Source organism: Pipistrellus kuhlii, unplaced genomic scaffold, assembly GCF_014108245.1.
Source record: "Pipistrellus kuhlii isolate mPipKuh1 unplaced genomic scaffold, mPipKuh1.p scaffold_m20_p_3, whole genome shotgun sequence".
Taxonomy (NCBI): domain Eukaryota; kingdom Metazoa; phylum Chordata; class Mammalia; order Chiroptera; family Vespertilionidae; genus Pipistrellus; species Pipistrellus kuhlii.
In genome coordinates, this window is record NW_023425529.1 from 25,997,200 (window position 1) to 26,017,671 (window position 20,472).

The 20,472-nt window shown below is 35.3% G+C and overlaps 1 protein-coding gene across 23 annotated transcripts in view; it reads right to left on the bottom strand.

Moving 5' to 3' along the window:
- The window catches only part of C2CD5 (C2 calcium dependent domain containing 5), a 95,939-nt gene that overhangs the window by 58,426 nt on the left and 17,041 nt on the right, over positions 1 to 20,472 (bottom strand). For 6 of the 23 annotated variants that reach the window (XM_036455884.2, XM_036455878.2, XM_036455881.2 and 3 more), the window contains 5 exons: positions 17,474 to 17,672; positions 10,341 to 10,492; positions 6,570 to 6,761; positions 4,925 to 5,010; positions 4,288 to 4,320 (listed from right to left, as the gene is read on the bottom strand). In XM_036455884.2, the coding sequence (XP_036311777.1) occupies positions 4,288 to 4,320; positions 4,925 to 5,010; positions 6,570 to 6,761; positions 10,341 to 10,492; positions 17,474 to 17,672 (662 nt within the window). Of the gene's footprint in view, positions 1 to 4,287; positions 4,321 to 4,924; positions 5,011 to 6,569; positions 6,762 to 10,340; positions 10,493 to 11,475; positions 11,601 to 17,473; positions 17,673 to 20,472 lie in introns of those variants that run through there. The other 17 variants (XM_036455890.2, XM_036455893.2, XM_036455896.2 and 14 more) reach the window with 7 other exon arrangements.

Below are 20,472 nucleotides of genomic sequence, written 5' to 3' on the forward strand. Positions count from 1 at the left end.
AAAATATATGCACATACATGTTTTTGATAGCTCAACTGATGTTTCTTTCCTTTCTAATTTAACCTGCTGGAATTAATAATTCTTCAAAGTGTGTATACATTTTTTGGGACATCTGTATTATAAATATTCTGGACAAGAGACAAAACAAGTTTTTTAAGCAAATGGAAAGCTTAGTGGATAGAGTGTTGCCTGTGGACTGAAGGGTCGATTCTGGCCAAGGGCACATGCCCAAGTTGCAGGCTCTACGACCAGTGATTTTCTCACATCATTGACCTCTCTCCTCTCTTTCTCTCTCTCTCTCTCTGAAATCAACAAATATATATATATATATATATCAATACATATACATATATATTTTAAATCTGCATATCTGCATATAAGATTTGAGGTATCAAAAAATGAAGCTAAATGCTTTCCCTATTTCAGATTCTTTTACTCTTCTATCCAAATTTCAGAAGATGGGATAAATGGATGAGAGAAAAGCCTCTGGGTCACAACAGGAAAAAGTAAGGGAACAGCTGCCCAAAGAGGCAGAGGCCAACTTCACCTCTGTCCTGCATGTCCCCAGTTCATGCACGCAGCAAACCCACTCACTTTAACACACATACTTTAACCTACAGTATAGAAAATGGCATTATTATTCAACCTTCTCAGAAGAATTACTGCTCATGTCTACAGCCAACCTGTAGCTCTGAGGTTCAGCACCTATCGTCTCCACCACAAACACCAGCGGCTGCTATAAATTACTCGGAATGTGCCAGCCCTGTGCAAAGTATTCTAAAACTGTCCTTTATAATTGTTCCCATACCCTAAGAAGGAGGTACTATTATATCCACGTTTTAAGTTAAAAAGAAAAAAAGAAAAAACTGAGCTCAAGAGGGCCTGAATATCAAATCTCATCATTTGTCTTCTTATTTCTGGTTAAAACATTAAGTTGAAGAGTTGATTTTAATCTCTAGTCTATTATTATACCTGATGAATGTATGGGTTCTCTAGTCCATAAGGACAGCTTCCTTAAGATCAGCCCAAGCACACACTGCTTTCATTGCTCAGATGAAACTTCCAGGCACTGTAAGAGACGTTTTCTCTGGAAAGTCCTTATATTTAAAACATCTTGCCCTTTGGTACTTAGATAAGCCTGCATATGTTGCTGCTTTGACATAAACCAAGTGCATGCAGCATAAATCTATTAATAGCATGTACTCAAGACAGACTAGTTGAAAAATCTTGAGAATACAAGAGAGTATCTCTTTTAAAATTTAAATAAGATTTTTCTTAGATGCTTAAACAGCTTATTTTAAAAACATGTTATTTTTATTATCCTAAAAGACCAGAGTAAACTTTCTAGACATAAAACTCCATGCCAGATTCCTATAATTTATTATATAATTTTACCTCCATTTCTTAAAAAAAAAATCATAATTTATCAAATAAGTTTGCTCTTATCAATGTTTCCCCAAAATGTGTTACTCACTAAAACATATTTAAATGGAAGATTCAATGGTAAAATACGTTTAAAAAACACAAGGTCAAACTAAGTTAATTAGGTTTCTTTACTGAAAAAAAATAAACATCCCATGATCAACAGACTGATTTTATTTTTCTTATAGGTGAAAGAAGAGTTGAAATATATATCTATTTGCCTTACATCAAATAGTTCATAGGCAAAACCTAAATCTAAATAAAACTTTTAATTCTATTTCTTATCATCTCCCAGTAATCTGACACCTGTTTCCAAAATCTTGTCAACTTATTCTATGAAGAGGTAATATGCAAATTGACCATCACTCCAACACACAAGATGGTTGCCCCCATGTGGACACAAGATGGCCGCCGCAAGATGGCTACCGTGAGATGGCCACCACAAGATGGTGTGCAGGGGAGGGCAGTTGGGGGTGACCAGGCCTGCAGGGGAGGGTAGTTGGGAGGTCCCAGGTCTGCAGGGGAGGGCAGTTTGGGTGACTGTGACAGCAAAGCAGGGCAATTGAGAGTGACAAGCCTATAGGGGAAGTCAGTTGAGGGGGGGAACAAGGCCTGTAAGGGAGGGCAGTTGGGAGGAGGGGGAGAGCAGGCCTGCAGGGGTGGGCAATTAAGGGTGACCAGGCCTGCAGGTGAGGGAGGTTGGAGATGACCAGCCTGCAGGGGAGGGCAGTTGGGGGGGAACCAGGCCTGCAGGGGAGGGCAGTTAGGGGTGACCAGGCTGGCAAGGGAGGGCCGGTGCACGAAATTTGTGCAAGGAAAGAAGGGTGCCCTCAGCCCAGCATGCACCTCTCTAATCCGGGATTCCTCGGGGGATATCCGACTGCCAGTTCAGGCCCGATCCCAGGGCCATCCCTCTCACAATCCAGGAACTCTGTCTCCTAATTGCTCACCAGCCTGCCTGCCTGGTCACTTCTAATTGCTTACCCCCTGCCAGCCTGATTGTTTCTCACTGCTTTTGCATGCTGGCCTAATTGCCCCTAACTGCCCCCCTGACAGACTGGTTGCCCCTAACTGCCCCCCCTGATGGCCTGGTCACCCCCAAATGCACTCCCCCTCCAGCCTGGTCACCCTTAACTACCTCCTACCAGCTTGGTCGCCACTTACCGTCCCCCATGCTGGCCTGGCCGCTCCCAACTGCCACCCCTGCCAGCCTGGTCAACCCTAACTACCCCTCTTGCCAGCCTGGTTGCCTCCAACTGCACTCCTGCTGACCTGGTCACCCCTCACAGCAGCCCCCCCGCCAACCTGGTCACCCCACACAGCCTGCTGTTCAGTTATTTAGTCAACCCTCACTAACCCCCCTGCCATCCTGGTTGTAGGCAGATATCTTGTGAGGGTGTTACAGTCAATTTGCATATTAACTCTTTATTATATAGAATGCTTTTAAAAGTTCTTAGTACAGAGAGTAAAGTCACAAGTACAACATACAGGCAAAATCTCGTTATATCAAACATCAAGGCAACCCAAGTTTTTCTGTTCCTGTGAATTCTATTGAATAGAATAATTAGACTACAGGACATAATCCTAGTGAAAGGAACTCTGTAGAAAATACAAAATTGGAGGGGTGCAAGTAAGAGCATTCTGCACTAAAAAATGATAAGGGGACACACACACCTTCACTCTGGCCTTCTTCTCCCTCTTTTTAGTCATTTTCTAGATTTCTTTCAAATGGGTGCTTTGAATATTTAGGTGGGCTTTTTGTGCCTGCAAACTATGAGAATAGCTGAAAGGCAATTGCTGCTTAGTAGGGCATAAAGTCAAGAACTGGGTACAGCTAAAGTCTCATCACTATGTTTAGTTCAGGTCTATTCTCTCCAACTGGTCTAAAAGGCAAACAGAGCCCTAACTGGTTTGGCTCAGTGGATAGAGCGTCAGCCTGTGGACTGAAGGGTCCCAGGTTCGATTCCAGTCAGGGGCATGTACCTTGATTGTGGGCACATCCCCAGTAGGGGACATGCAGGAGGCAGCTGATCAATATTTCTAATTATCTATCCCTTTCCCTTCCTCTCTGTATAAATCAATAAAATATATTTTTTTAAATAAAAAATAAATAAAAGGCAAATAGTGCATATACAGATACTCTCAGCACAAGCAAAGAAAGTCTAAAAAAAGTTTTTATTGTCTGTGATAATGGAATCTGAAAAACACAAGTATTCTCATAAGGCCAACCTCTAGGAGGAAAAAACACACCTCTGTTTTATAAACTGCATCCTTTTATAAGTATTTGCTATATTGCAGCTTTTTTTATTATTATTGATTTTGTACAGAGAGGAAGGGAGTGAGATAGAGAGTTAGAAACATCGATGAGAGAGTGAGTCATCGATCAGCTGCCTCTTGCACACCCCCTACTGGGGATATGCCCGCAACCAAGGTACATGCCCTTGACCGGAATCGAACCCGGGACCTTTCAGTCCCCAAGCCTATGCTCTCCACTGAGCCAAACCAGTCTGGGCCTGCAGCTTTTTTTTTTTTTTTTTTTTTTTTTTTTTTTTTTTTTTTTTTTTTTTTTTTAATGCTAGTGTAAAATGGAGCATGTGAAAGACATTCTGTAAATCAGACATAATGAGAGCTATGGAACTGTGCCTTAAAATAACTGACAGGACATAAAATCATGCACAGTATTAGTTAAGTAGAAAAAAAAAAAACAGCCTCATAGTGCTATTAAATTAAAAAAAACAAAACTGCATTATGAAAAGAAAAAAAGCTGGCAACATGTGTTAAAAGCATAAACAAAACTTAAATGATCAAGATTAAAACTAGAAAAACTACAAGAAATAGGCTCTCACACATGTTTTAGGAACATACCCGCCTTCTACAGAACCTATGAGGCGATCCTCCCTTAGCATTGAGGTTTATAAAAAAATAAAAACGAAAAGAGAAAAATCATCCAATAACTACTCATTTTTCCATTTAACATATTCAATAAAATGTTAAGTATAATATTTTAAAGAAATGTACTCAAATACTGAACAACCACATTATTTATGTTAATCTAGAGAAATATAAAATCTGTGCATTTCTTACGCTAAAGAGATTGGCCAGTAATAAAAATAATCTCAGCAAATAAAAATTTTAATATACTAATAATATACTTTTAATATTTAAAACTAACTTTTTTCCAGGAAAAATCCATTATTTCTTTTCATATATTATAATTTTAACATAAAATTAGGAATAATTTCACCTTCAATGAATATTTGCAACTAGACTATTTCTAGTAGGAGACTGGAGGATGAAACAAAATTAGTTATACAATTTTTCCAAATTAAAAGTTATTATACATCAACAAATCACTATATCTTAAATACAGCCTAGACTTTGAAATTACAATATTTCAGATACATAACCAAAATCAGTATGGAAATAAGTTATAAGTACATGTTAGATTGATAATACAATCACATCAACAGTGTAAAAATAAAGAATGTTGAGTGAATCTTACCCTCTGTTCCAATGCTGACTGCGTCTGTTGTCTTAAAAGAGCTTTAAATGGCCCCCCTTCTTTTCCAGCACTACCACTTCCCATTCCTACAGAACATCAGTACATAAATAACAAAAACAACTATAGAAGCAGAAAGATTAATTGCATTCATCTTCATAAATATCATGAGTCAAAATCTGTTTAAATGATCTAAACATTTAAAAGTATTTGAGGCAAGTAAACACATATTTTATTCAGCAAGCTCAGTTGAGAAGCAATATGTCAACATTCTACAGATCACAACTAGTTTTAGACTTAATTTGTTCTATAAATTATTTTTAAATTAATTTAAGGTATTGAATTTTTGCATAATATTCAATTTTTTAAAACGAATCTTCCAATAAAATATAATCATGATAATACCAATTATTTATGCTAACAATTTAAGAATACTAAATTTGAGAAATATAAAATGTTTGTCTAAAATTAAGTATAAAAAGAAAAGCACTAATTGTCCTTACTTAAAATATTCTGAAATTCTCTAAAGAGCATGAATTTCAGGGTAATTTTGAAATATAGTCGAATGTGTTTTCTGATAAATTCCATTTCTAAACATAACATTAATGTCAAAACAGTATTAATATCCATAGTTTTCCACATTCATTTGCAAAAATCAACATAAAATTTTTAAAAAACTAAAAATCACAAACATGTAATAGACACATCACAAATGTATGTCGTTATGCATGAAAGAATTATATTTCACAATTTCTTAGATGTATTTTTAAAGGCTTAATTTTAAGTTTCTTTCCCTACCTTATTTTATTCTTTTGTTAATACCAAAAGATCAACTATGGTAAAAGAATTATAGAAAGCAGGGGACAGGTGAGAAGCCAGTTCTCTACAAACTAGAGTCACTAGTTCAATCCCACCATTTGAACTGAAGAAACATATAGTCATAGTCACTACAATAACTTTTACATTTTTAGCTGTTCTTGGATAAGGAAACAATGTTAGCATATGTATAGTCCCATTCTATTCTTTTGCTTTTTTTTAAGGAAATTTATTGTCCTTGTAGTAACCTAAACATGATTCTTAGAGACTATACAATACTAAACATAGAAATTAAACTAAGCTCTTTACATGAAGCATATTGAAAACCATAAAAGAAAATGTAAGTTTGTAGAGGTAAATGAAATATAAAAAATACAGCAGAATAACTTAAAAATTAAAGCAATGGACATAAAAATGGATAATGAAATAATATTACCAAAACAAGACTTAAACTGATTCAAACAGAATAATTTACTAATGTAACCATATGGTTTAGCAACATGATGGTACAGGTCCAATGTGAATAGAGTTGGTATGAAAGGAAAGAAAGTAAAATAGACAATCTAGTAATAAGAACCTAGTAATAATTGGAAATATGTCTTCCTAAGTCCTTAGAATATAATACTTTTAAATATAAAAATAATTTTAGCAGAATATTCATAATTATCAAATAATCTTCAATCATGTCCTTGTGATAATTCTAATCACTTAAATCTGTCTAACAATAAGAAAATAAAAATTACGTCCTGCATAAAATACCCACTACTTCTTTGTAGTATCAAAAATGATTCGAAATAAAGGGATTAAAAAGCTGACATTAAGGTGATCCTACCAGAAGCATTCAGGAGCAGCTCGTCACTGAAAGAAACACTTTTCCTCAGAACGGGGCTGACAAGGCTAGAGTGATGAGGGGGGAGGCTAGATTCCGAGAGGAGGAGACAGGACTTTTTAAGATGAAGGGAACCACAAGAGAGAGAGGGGGAGCTGGGATACAGGAAAATCCTAGAACCCTGTGCGTAAGGTGCTGTGGAGGAAAGTAGCGGAGAAAAAGATGTAGATTCAGAAGATGAACAGAAAATGCAGGATAAGGAAAACAATGATGAACCAAAACATACCAGTAAAAATGAATTTTAAAATGCATACACAAATTACACTAAGTTTATGATGTCATTAGCAAGACATATACCCAACATAACATAAATAGAAGGCATAGTCTAAAATTTAACAAAACCTTTACAAACTTTGCATTCTTTAATATTTTTAAATTACTAATGTAAGATTTTATGCCATTCTAATAACTTTTAGTCGATTTCTTTAAAACACTTAAATTATCTGCCTTCTTTGCATAAGAAAGTGTATGATTAAAATGTACTGCATCTAACAAATTTTAAAGCCAGAAATTTGTTGCCTCGAATAGAAACACTTATTTAAAGTGGTAAAGTACAGCTCTTCAAATGTTACTAAAAAAAAAAAAAAAAAAAAAAAAAAAAAAAAAAAAACCATATCCCTATGAGTATTTAAATTGAAAAATTTAACAGTGCCACATTAAGCAGTTGCCATTATTCATCTTAAGTAAACAAATATTAAGTTATTTCTGTCCAGCTTCAAGATGTTAATACTTTTCTTTCTCTTCTAAAATTTTAAATAGTCAAATTTGACCATAGTACTATTTGCATTTACAAAGATTTGGGTTCCTAGAGGTCAAATACCATTTTTTACATGATTAAAAGCCTGACTAAAAAAAGTAAAATTGAGCTTTAGTTAGGTGTCAAGTCAGTATCCTAACACTAGCATTCTAAAATTCCATTGTGACTAGTTGAGTATTTGGGAAAAGCATGAAAATAAAATCTTATAAAATGTCACAAATTTGAATCAACTGAAATAAATCAATATAAATTTTTTAAAAAATAAGACCTACCTGAAAAACAAGTGATAACATTAATTATGAAAGGGGGGGGGGGGATTTTGAAATCTAAGGTTTATTAACTTAATTTTATTTTTGGCTCCCCAGTTTACATATAATAAGTCAATAGTAACCAGCTTATCTATCCTATTTTTCAGGAGACTGATTTTGAATATAGGTAAATTAGGAGACAGAAAATTATGAAATAGATACTGAATTACAGTTTTAGAGATTTTAAAGCAATCATATTTGTCATTTAAAAACTCCACAAGAAATGAGAATGCTCCTCAGGAATATTTGAAGATATTCAGGGAATCATGATAAAGACAAAGGACTAAAATTGACTAATATCCTATAAATATGCTACTGAGGTAGTGAACAATTATAGGCAGAACAAAATAATTAACTTAGAGGTAGCTTATAAATATAGAAATATATGAGAATATATTTATAAATATAGAAATATATTTTTATAATAGAATACTTCTATTATAAATAAATTTTAAAAACTAAAAAGTTGGAGCTAGAAAATAAAATACAAAAATACTTTCATTTGATAATACAACTGACTGCAAACTAGAAAGCTAAGAGAATAGATTAGTTCAGTTAATGTATTACTTGACAATCTTCTTTAGTCTTGGACTTTATGGTAAACTAAAGAAAAAGAAACAGAAAGATCAAGGAAATATTTTCAAAAATTAAAGATAATATTAAAAAGTGGCCTGGAATACACAAATAAATAGCAACTAAACAGTTTTTAAAATATTTTTAAGAAACCTTATTCTTCAAATACTATCCTAAGTCTTTCTTGTTTTGTTTTGTTTTTATTTGTTTTTTAAATATATTTTTACTGATTTGAGAGGAAGGGAGAGGTCAAGAGATAAAAACATCAATGATGAGAGAGAATCATTGATTGGCTGACTCCTGCACACCCCCTATTGGGAATCAAGCCAGCACCCCAGGCATGTGCCTTTGACCGGGATCGAACCCAGGACCCTTCAGTCCATAAATCGACATTCTATCCACTGAGCCAAACTGGCTTTCTTGTTTTGATTGTCATGAATTCAAGGCCAGAATTTCATTCTTCAGTAAAAAACAAAGTAAACCACTATTTGAAGATACTATATCATAGAAACACATGCTTGAAACCTATATGTTCATGTTGACCAATGTCACCCCAATCAATTTAATAAATAAATGTTTTTTTAAATTAAAGCACTATTTGAATGATTCCATGAATATGGTTAAGATGCTACAAATCGTGTTAATTTGCTTAACATGAATATGGTTAAGATTACTATCAAATTATCAATTATTTTTGGATGTCAGTCATAATTATCCTATATAATAAAAACCTAATATGCTAAGTGTCCGACTGTTTTTTCAACAAATCAGTCAGTCGCTCTGATCTGCACTGACTACCAAGGGGCAGATGTTCTCTCTGACTGGTAGGTTAGCTTGCTTCTGGGACCTGGCCGGACATGTGTGGAGCTCTCCTAAGTTCCCTCCCCAGCCCCGATCGTGCACCGATGGGGTCCCTCGGCCTGGCCTGCACGCTCATAATTTGGAGCCCCTCAGGGGATGTCAGAGAGCTGATTTTGGCCTGATCCCCACAGGCCAGGCCGAGGGACCCCACCGGTGCATGAATCTGTGTATCGGGCCTCTAGTGTATATATAAAAATACAGATACTCTTTTTAAAGAATTAGGTGCTCATATAAATGACTACATTTATAAAAGTAGATATTAAAACTACAGGCCTTTTTTTAATATCCTTTTTTACTTTGGAAGTAGTATTGGTTCTGGACTTAGATTTCTTTAAATTGCCTTCATAAAATCAGGTCATTTTATAAATTTCTTGACTACCATGAAAATAAGGTTTTTCAAAATAAATTAAAAGAACTATGCAAAATGTTTTTATTAACCTGGCAAGAAATTGCCAGACAAAAATATTTACAAAAATCGCAAACTATTAACTTTTAAATGTTTTAATTTATTTTTCTTTTGGTCAAGAAAAATAATTTAATGATTAAGTTAATTCTATTTTATGTAGTAAGGAACAATTTAATTTTTAGTCAATTTTTGTCATAAAACGTATTCAGAAAATCTCAAATTATCAAAATACACATAGGAGACAGAAAAATTATAAATTTCATATTGAGATATATGCAAGAATAAGTAAAGAAAAACTGCTATTTTCTAATCTAGAAATTGAAAAACATTTTAAATAACAAAAAGTTGATAGGTGCATGTATTCCAAAATAACCATATTAGTTGTTCTTAAGATTTTTTTTCATAATAGAATCTTTATAAATATATTCCAAAATAGACAGAAAACATGAATTCAAAATGTTTATACTGCTATATGAGGAATTCAACTGCAACTAATAGTGTTCCCTTTTATTCAAATGCTTTCAGATGTTATTTCTCTTATCTTGAGCATGAAATGAAAAATATAGACTGTAAAAATAAATCCTGGACTTCATAGCTACACTGTGACTAAATCAATAAAATGTTGATTTCTGAACTATAAAAAATCTTATTTTAATTCTAGTACTGAAAATGATCACTGTTCACATTACCTTTAACCTTAACTGCCAAAAAACAGGAGAAAAGGCTTGGATGGAAAGCTAACAAGAAACAGAAACAAATCTGAAAAAGAAAAAATAGAAAAAAATAAAAGGTGGGTGGAAGCGCCTTACCAGTCTTGGGTGTCAAACTCAAATCTGTGTCAGAAGAAGAGGACTGTCGGCTGTAGGACTTGGAAGGTGAAAAGGAATAAGTTTGGTTTTTCAGAGGGGTGGAGGGTCCTGATGAGTGAGTATTGGGGTTGGGATCTTCATTGAAGGGAATCCTGCCAGAAGAAGGTGGAGAAATATTAAACAATCATGTGCCAAAGGACTTGATGGAAGGCAGCATGATCCAAACACCAGGAAATATTGGGGCAGGGCCAGCAGTCATTTCTTAAGTGTGGAGCTGGGTATGAGGCCAGAGTCAATCAACTGCTGTTTAACCATTCATCATTCTTCAAATAAATAATTATCTGCATTGAAACAGTAATAAGCCATGTAAAAAAGCAAAAAAGCATGAAATGACAGACTAAGGGGGGTAAAAAATATTAAAAGGAGAAATAAACAAAAAGAATAAATTACATGACTGAAAATACTTTCAAATAAACAATGCTCTTTTTTAAGTTACCAAACAATGATGACTGCAAATGGTGTGTGTAAATATTCACAACTGTTTTTATATTTGCACACACAGATATCATCAAAAGAAAGATGTTTCCTTATCCTATAGCATCAAGAGTGCCACAGCTAAAAATAGAGCAGAGAGGAAACGAGTACAGCTACAAAAAATCATTGCATTTATGCAGCATAGTTGCTTACCTCTTTTCCAAAAGCTCTCTTCCACAGAATAAAACAGACCCTACTGTCACAAGTTTTGTACATAAAGAACATAAGCAAATGGGAAGTTTTGGTAGCTATTTTGTTTAGAATCCAATCATCAATTTTTATTCCAATCAAATGTAGTTTAATTGCAAAAATACATACTGGAAGATTCTCCAAAAAATGCACAGAGTGCGTCCAGAACCCAGGGTTGTTAGAAGACCTATGGAAGAGACTTTGGAAACTGGAAGAACATTTTCAATTCCATGTAGTTACAGCCTCTATGGAGGCTAAATACAGGATTTCTTCACTGCAACTGGACTTTGAGTGAGAAAAGGAAGAAGCCAAGACTTGTGGTACCTGCCTACACTACCTGCCTGCCTGCCCTCTGCAGCCACTCTGCCTGTGGCCTGCCTTCCCCAGCTCTGGAGTCTGAGCAGTCTCGTACCAGTATAGATGAGAGTGGGAACAGACACAGAGAAGTTCTGAGTAAGTCGTGAGCCAGTAGCAGTGTGAATTGGGCTGTTGTGAGTCGAGCGGCATCCATGGCTTGGAGGATGAACCAGCGGAGACCTGGGGGAATTTGTGGTCAAAGTGGAAGAAAAGAAAACAATACATACAACAGATAGCAAAGTTTTGTTAAAATAATTTCAAAGGAGCTTTAGTTAGGGGAGAGGAATTATTTTTTTAATCCCTAGCATACAAAAAAAAAAAAAAAAAAAAAAGCTGAAAAGTTTTAAAAATAGCTAAATATTTATTAATTCATTAAGATATAATTATAGTTTTAAAGGATCAGATTTATAAATTAGGACTGTGAATACGAAAGATAGCAGGTAGAATTGTCAGTGGAATTAAATTTCTGAAAAAGACTAAGATTTAGATTAAAGCTGCTCTAAAATGTTTGTTATTATTTTGATCACCACATAATTTTAGGAAGAAAATACCCATAAAAGTGGAAAGTCTATAAAGTTCTTATATTATTTTTTAAACTGATATATAAATAATTGCTGATATAATTAACTATATTTTCCATAAATAAAGTCTAACTAACAAACCTATTTCTGTCTAGAATCTTGAGATAAGGATACTTAAGAATAAGAAAAATGACACCATAAGGAGAAACGACTGAAGTAAATGGCTATAAGCCAATATAAGCATTGCCTATTTTAGCATATCAAGTATATAGCTTAAACTCAAGTTATACTGGGAACCAAACAAAACAAAGAGACCGTTTTTAAAAACACAGTAATAAAGCAATGTAAATTATTTTTGTCTAGCTCTCTCAAACAAATTATTTAAACTTAAAATAGATTAAACTACATTCTGAATTGAAATATAAGATATCAACTTATATCCTGCAATAGACCACATCATGCACATGTATGAACATATTTAGATCAGATACACAGATGTATATTCATGTACAACATTTCAAAATAAAGTATATTACAGAACTAAAATTCATAACTTCATATTGGCAATTATTTCACTATGCAATGCCTTTGCTTATGTATAATAAAGTGAAAATAATCATTATATATTCTCTAAAAATTATCATATGTCCAGATTTTAATTTTAATTTTTTGTTCTTGTTACTCCTCACTCAAGGATATTTTTCCACTGATTTTTTTTTTTTTTTTTTGAGAGAGTGGAAGGGAGGGGGAGAGACAGAGAAAAACACAGATGTGAGAGAGACACAAGAATTGATTGCCTCCTGCACACTCCCTGACCAGGGCCAGGGATCAAGCCTACAACCAAAGTACGTGCACTTGACCTGAATCAAACCTGGGACCTTCGGTCTGTGAGCCAGCACTCTATCCACTGAGCCAAACCAGCTAAGGCAATCATATCATAATTTTTTTTAGAATTCAAATTAAAAGCAGGCCAAGAGCCCAACTTTTCCTGGCATCTCTTTTTCTTTACCATTGCCCCATAGACACTCCCAACAATCACAATTTTTCAAGGTTCAAACATAAGCTATCATTAACTGACAATAATGGTCTACAGACTACTTTCTGGAAATATCACTGATTTTACAACAGGACAATTGTTTGCTTTTGTTGCTAGTTTAAATTTAAAATGTGTTTAATATAACTAACGTGTTTCCCCGAAAATAAGACATCCTCCGAAAATAAGACCTACTTACAGGTTTCCTTCTGAGTGAAATATAAGGCATCCCCCCGAAAATAAGGCCCCCCTAGGCTAAACATGAGAGATTTGGTCCACTGATTCTGAAAGAAATGGAGTCACAAGAAATTCAACAGGAAATTCAGGAATTGGATTGTTATGATGATGTTCCAGAAGATGATGACATGATTGTCATTGAATAAATGAGTAAATTCTGGATACTGTAGGATTCACAGTTTGTCTGGTTTGTGTTGACAACTACCGTACTACCATACCGTATACAGGTAGTAAATTTCCTTTATTTTCATTTAACAATAAATGTGTACCGTATTCTTCTTCATGGAAAAATAAGACATCCCCTGAAAATAAAACCTAGCGCATCTTTGGGAGCAAAAATTAATATAAGACATTGTCTTATTTTCGGGGAAACAGGGTAATAAAAGTCAAACATCTCAACGATGATTTATTATATTTGTATACAAACTGAGTGAGGTTTTTTTTTTTTTTTTTTTTTTTTTTTTTCTTTCTCTGTTGAAATGACTAATAAAGTTAAGAAGTCTAAGAATCAGCCCTGGATGGTGTGGTTCAGTCATGACAGAGTCACCCCATGCACAGAAAGGTCTTGAGTTCAATTCCCAGTCAAAGGCATGTGCCTGGATTGTAGGCTGGATCCAGCCCCAGTCAGGTCCTGTGCAGGAGGCAGCCAATTGATGTGTCTCTCTCACATCAATGTTTCTCTCTCTCGCTCGTTCTCTTTCTCTTTCTCTCTCTGCTCTGTCGCCTTCCCTCCTTTCCACTCTATAAAAAAAGAAACAATGGAAAAAATGTTCTCGGGTGCTGATTAACAAAACAAAACAAGAAAGTCTAAGAATCAGTGTCATACAGAGGAGGAATTATGGCTAAAATCTCTTAGTATTTTTTTTCTGAAGTAGAGAAGTAATAAATCATATTTAATTACACTTCGTACCATCAAGATAATTCAACTAGGAAACAAAAAAGATTTACATTGTATATTACATTGAACATCTAAAAGAAAAAAATATGGAGTAGAACACACATTAATAAAGGTAAAATAAAATAAAATGAGCATTGTAAATGTTCAAATTATGATATCACATTAAAAACTCAAATACACTGAAGCATCATCATAATGTATTTTTCGAGTTCTAATTTGTAACAATCTCTTTGCATGAAAGGCTGCCTTTCTATAATACCCTAGTGGCACTAATATCAAATCCATTCAAGCAGGAACATAATCCAAACTATCTTTTATTAAATTCTCATCTAGAATCAACAATGTTATAATTAAATACCAGAATAATTATAATCAACTGAATCATAAAACAACTTTAAGCTAGCACTCAAATTGACTCATTATCAAAAATACAAAAGAAGCTAGTTGAAATAAAGCATTCTGAGTATTGAGGGGTTTTTTGAGGGGGGGTTAAAATAACATGACTTAGTAGTAAGATGTCTTGCAGAAAAATCTTAATGAAGCAACTTAAATTCTCCATGAATATTTGACAATTTAAGGAAAACGGCTACAACAAAATTAGAAAAAGAGAAAACGTACATAATCCCAGAAGATTTACATTTTTGAAACACTTCCTGAATGCAGATAAAATATATTCCCCTAGTACTCATACATAATTTTAAGACACTAACAGGTACTATAGCTTTCTCTTTCCATTAAGTTAGTGAAACGAGGAAAACTTCAGAAATCACAGATGCAAAAGCCAGACCCCTGAAGGCAGTGTAGACAAAGAGGGAGGGTGGCAGGAGGAGGAAGGAACCAGGTCCTTACTTAAATTTGCTATGCAAAGAGGAGAAGAAAAAAACACCTGAATTCCAAATTCCCCCAAAAATCTACCCCTGCAATTTGACTTCCCCTGAATTAGCAGGCAGTTGATATATTTTTAAGACACAACATTTTAAGTAGAATATAAAGCAAATTCACTCTTTCATTTTATTTTATTTCAAATAGTTTTGAAATAAAATGAAAGAGTGAATTTGCTGTAGAGTGAATTATTTGCAATGTATTTCCAAACAAAATAAGGCAATATATGTGCTTCCTCTCTTGTGCAAAACTTTAATCTGGATTAACTAAAGGCCAGCAGAAAGAAAGAAATAAAAAGAATAAACTTAAGATAAAGGGGAAAATTTTTTTTAAAAAAAAGATAGTGTTTTAGGTCCTGGCCGGTTTGGCTCAGTGGATAGAGCGTTGGCCTGCGGACTGAAGCATCCCAGGTTGGATTCCTGCTAAGGGCACATACCTGGGTTGCTGCTCGATTCCCAGTGTAGGGTGTGCAGGAGGCAGCTGATCGATGATTTTCTCTCATCACTGATGTGTCTAATTCTCCCTCTCCCTTCCTCTCTGAAATCAATAAAAATATAGTTTTTAAAAAAATGTTTTTTAATTGTTTTAGCTGGGCACACGCCACATTGTGTGTTTGATCCCCAGCAGGGGGCGTGCAGGAGTCAGCCAATCAATGATTCTCTCTCATCATTGCTATTTCTTTCTCTCTTTCTCCCTCTGAAATCAATTTAAAAAATTAAAATTAAAAAAAAAAATGATTGTTTTTAAAAAGATTGTGATTGTTTTCTAGTTAACCTCTCTTGACTACTTCTGAACTAGAAAACACTTCAGGTTTCTAACTACAGAATTCTGACTCTGATGATACTGGAAAGGGGTCAGCAAACCAAACACAGGCCAAATCCATCCTGCCATCAGGTTTGTGCGGAGGTAAGTTTTATTGAACACAGCCATACTCGTTAATTTGCGTACTGTTGATGGCTGCTTTCCCAGGATAGTAGCTGAGTTGAGAAGCTGCTGTTGCCAAAGATTAAATTATTTACCTGAACCTTCTGGTTATTTACAAAAAGTTTGTTGATCCTTGATCTAGAAGACTCTCTAGATCAGTGATTGTAATTGGAAGTACTATTGGCATTTAGGATGGAAAAAGTTTTTATAAGGAAGAGTTGTCCCTTGCTGTACAGAATAGTCAGCATTTCTAGTCTACAACAGAATCATCTCTCTCACCCAATCATTATGACAGAAAGTCTATTATAAACATTCCCTTTTCACAGCACCAGCACCACCATTTTGAACAATGACAGGCTGAATCCAGCCAACAAAGTTGTTTTCTTGAATTACACTTTTTTTTTTAATGTGTGAGCCTAAACCCCTTTAGACAGGATCAACAAACTCCTTTTTTTTAGTAAATAAAGACAGACATTATATCGCTAGTGCCTGAAATACCTGGCCTTTTATTTATATACTATAGGACCGTTGCACAGATTTGTGCACCGGTGGGGTCCCTTAGCCTGGCCTGCACCCTCTCGCAATCTGAGACCCTCTCAGGGAATGTAACAGTGCGCCCAGCGGCAGGCAGCCAGGAGCCCAAGCTGGGGCCAGGCACCACGCCGCTCCAGCTCATCCTGGACCCACTGTATCTGCAGCCTCCACTCAATAGTACTGCCGCAGAGACAGGAGAGGCTCCCACCTTCGCAGCTGCAATCACCAGCCATAAGCCCAGCTTGTGGCTGAGTGGCACTGGCTGTGGGAGCGCACTGACCACCAAGGGGCAGCTCCTGCGTTGAGTGTCTGCCCCCAAGTGATCAGTGTGTGTCAAAGCGACCAATTGACCCGTTGCTTAGACATATATCTATATCTATATCTATATCTATATATATTTATATCTATATATCATTGATTGGCTGCCTCTTGCATGCCCCACTCGGGGGATCAAGCCTGCAACCCAGACATGTGCCCTGACAGGAATCGAATCCCGACTTCCTGATGCTCAACCACTGAGCTATGCCAGCCGGACAGTACCTGGCCTTTTATAGAAAAAGTTTTCTAATGTCTCCTTTAAACAGTCCTCAGTATTACCTATTTAATTATACCCAATTATTTATATAAACTGCTTGGCCTCTGTAGACATTCAAGCTTGAGACAAAGTCAATCTTTCTTGCTTTCTATAATATGTTGCTAATAATAAACATAACTGAATTACCAGGTATACTATTTTAAGCATTCCCCAGAGAATAAGTAAAATTCCATATAATTCATAAATATTCATTTTATGCTTTAGATATATGTGTTTAAAGATCTAGATAAGTTTAATTGTATCTTACTTTATTTAAATTTCATATTAGGACTATATATATAAAATATAGTTTTAAGCTTCAAATGTTGACAGGCATCATTAGGAAAAAATGTATGTTGAACAACACTACTAAAATTTTTGAGCCAAATGAAAATGTATAGTTAAAAGATAAAAAAGTTCCTTAAGAACAATTCAGTGATTTATACTTACTCCTTCATGTCTTTGGATGGGGAATTACATGCAGGAAGGAATGCTGCTGGGCTACTTAATTTATCCAGTGTACACGCTGTTCCTATGGCTCGTACCACTAAACCAGATTCGCCTTCCAGATCAAAACACTGTAAGTACCCAACAACCGCATTTCCTCTCATCTCAAGCACTTTCAAGCCAATCTTCCTCTGCAGTTCACCTATGAAAAAGGAAGGAAACTCATTCCGCTTTATATCTCCACATTATATAAAATAAAACTGGATATAGTAGTAATAAAAGAGTCTAAAAAATCATGGGTTTTTAGAAATTGAAGGGAACCAACTTTCATGGAGGTAAGATATTATTAGCTACATTTTACAGATGTGGCAGGTAGCATTTATTTACCAAATAATTTTCAGTTGTGTGCTATGTGCCTGGCCTTCCTTCTTCTTCTAAGTGCTAGATATATCAAGATAAAGTAGAAAAGTAAAGCACCAAATCTAGTGGAGTTTACATAATGTGAGAGAAACAAACAAAAACAACAAATATAAACACTATATATAACATATAGAAAACATAGCATATAATATAGTCTAATATAATTACATATAATATAATGTATGCATTGTGTTTTACATATAATACAAATATGTAGAATAAATATAATACAAAGTAACAATTAAATGTATTATTCAATATATTAAATCTAATGCATGTTAACTGAATTAACATATTCATAACTATTTATAAATATTAAATAAATATAATACTACTATAAGTATATATTTATAAATATAATTTAAAAGTAACAAATATAAATACACTTATAAAGAAGTAATATAAGTATAAATATAATCAACTTGATAGTAATATGTGTAAATATCTACTTAAAATACATAAATTAGATATAATTTTTTTTTCTTTATTAAGATATCACATATGTGTCCTTACCCCCCCATTGCCCCCTCATCACACTCCCATCATGCTCTCTCGCCCTGGTGTCTGTATCCATTGGTTAGGCTTACATGCATGAATACAAGTCCTTTGGTTGACCTCTCCCCCTTACCCCTCCTTCCCCTACCTTCCCTCTGAGGTTTGAGCATCTGATGGATGTTTCTCTGCCTCTGGTTCTGATTTATTTTATTTTTTAATAAATCTTCATTGTTCATATTATTACAGTTGTTCCTCTTTTTCCTCCCATAGCTCCCCTCCACCTGGTTCCCACCCCACCTGTCCTTACCTCCACACTGTCCTCGTCCATGTGTATGATTTTTGTCCAGTCTCTTCCCACATCCCACATCCCCCCTCCTGCCCCCAAGAATTGTCAGTCCACTCCATTTCTATGCCCCTGATTCTATTATATTCACCAGTTTATTCTGTTTCTCAGATTTTTAATTCACTTGATTTTTAGGTTTACTTGTTGATAGATATGTATTTGTCACTTTGTTGTTTATAATTTTTATCTTTACCTTTTTCTTCTTCCTCTTCTTAAAGAATTCCTTTCAGCATTTCATATAATACTGGTTTGATTGTGATGAACGCTTTTAGCTTTTTCTTATCTGTGAAGCTCTTTATCTAACCTTCAATTCTAAATGATAGCTTTGCTGGGTATTGTAATCTTGGTTGTAGGTTCTTGCTATTTATCACTTTAAATATTTCTTGCCACTCCCATCTGGCCTGCATAGTTTCTGTAGAAAAATCAGCTGACAGTCATATGGGTGTTCCCTTGTAGGTAACTGTTTTTCTCTTGCTGCTTTTAATATTCTCTATTTGTCTTTTGCCCATGGCATTTTAATTATGATGTGTCTTGGTGTGGTCCTCTTTGGATTCCTTTTGATTGGGGTTTTCTGCACTTCTTGGACTTGTAAATCTATTTCTTTCACCAGGTAGGGGAAGTTTTCTCTTGTTATTTCTTCAAATAGGTTTTCAATATCTTGTTCTCTCTCTTCTTCTGGTACTCCTATAATTTGGATGTTGGCACACTTGAAGGTGTCCCAGAGGGTCTTTACACTATCTTCATATTTTTTAATTCTTTTTTCTTTTCTGGTTGGGTGTATTTTGCTTCTTCATATTTCAAATATTTGACTTGATTCTTGCAATCCTCTTGTCTGCTGTTGGATCTCTGTATATTATTTTTTATTTCAGTCAGTGTATGCTTAATTCCTAATTGGTCCTTTTTCATATCCTTGAGGGTCTCATTATATTTCTCAAAGGTTTCTAGAAGATTCTTGAGTAACCTTATAACTGTGGTTTTGAACTCTATATCCAGTCATTTGCTTTTCTCCATTTCCTTCATTTGTGACCTGGTTCTTTGTCTCTGCATTTTGGTTGCTTTTCTGTGTTGATAGAGTGGCTTTGTGTATCCTATAGGGCCCAGTGGCTCAGCCTCCCTAACTACCTGAGATGGACCCTCTTGGTGCACCCTTCTGTGGGCTGTATGCACAGTCTTATTGTAGTTAAGCCTTGATTGCTGTTGGTATCTCTGGGAGGAATTGACCTCCAAGCCAATTGGCTGTGAGGATCACTTGTGTCTATGATGGGAGAATTTCTGTGCTGGAGACACCCTAATGGGGCAGAACTTGCTTCAGTGGGGCTTTGGCGCTTACTGAGTCACCCCGAGTGTGTCTCTTATGAATTGTAATCTGGATGGTCTCACTCTGACCACTGGAGTGCAAAGTCAGCCTCTGCCTAAAGCCACCCAGCAGGAGCTACAGAGGATCTACAGAGAGATCCTTTTTGTTTGGGGTTTGGAGGTACCCAGATGAGATCCAGCTGTGAAGCAATGCAAGTTGCTATGGAGCCTTGGGCCTACTTTTGGTGGCTCTGGGGCTCTCAGACCCAGCTGCAGCTTGTTGGGTTTAGATTGCAAAAGGCCACGCCTTTCATATGCAAAAGCCCCTGCACACAGCTTAGGTGGGATTGTAAATTAGGTGGGTGGGGTTTCAAAGAATCACCAGGGCAGAGCAAACTGCCCGTCAGCCCTACCCCAAAGAGGAGCTCTGGGTCTCAATGTCCCGCGG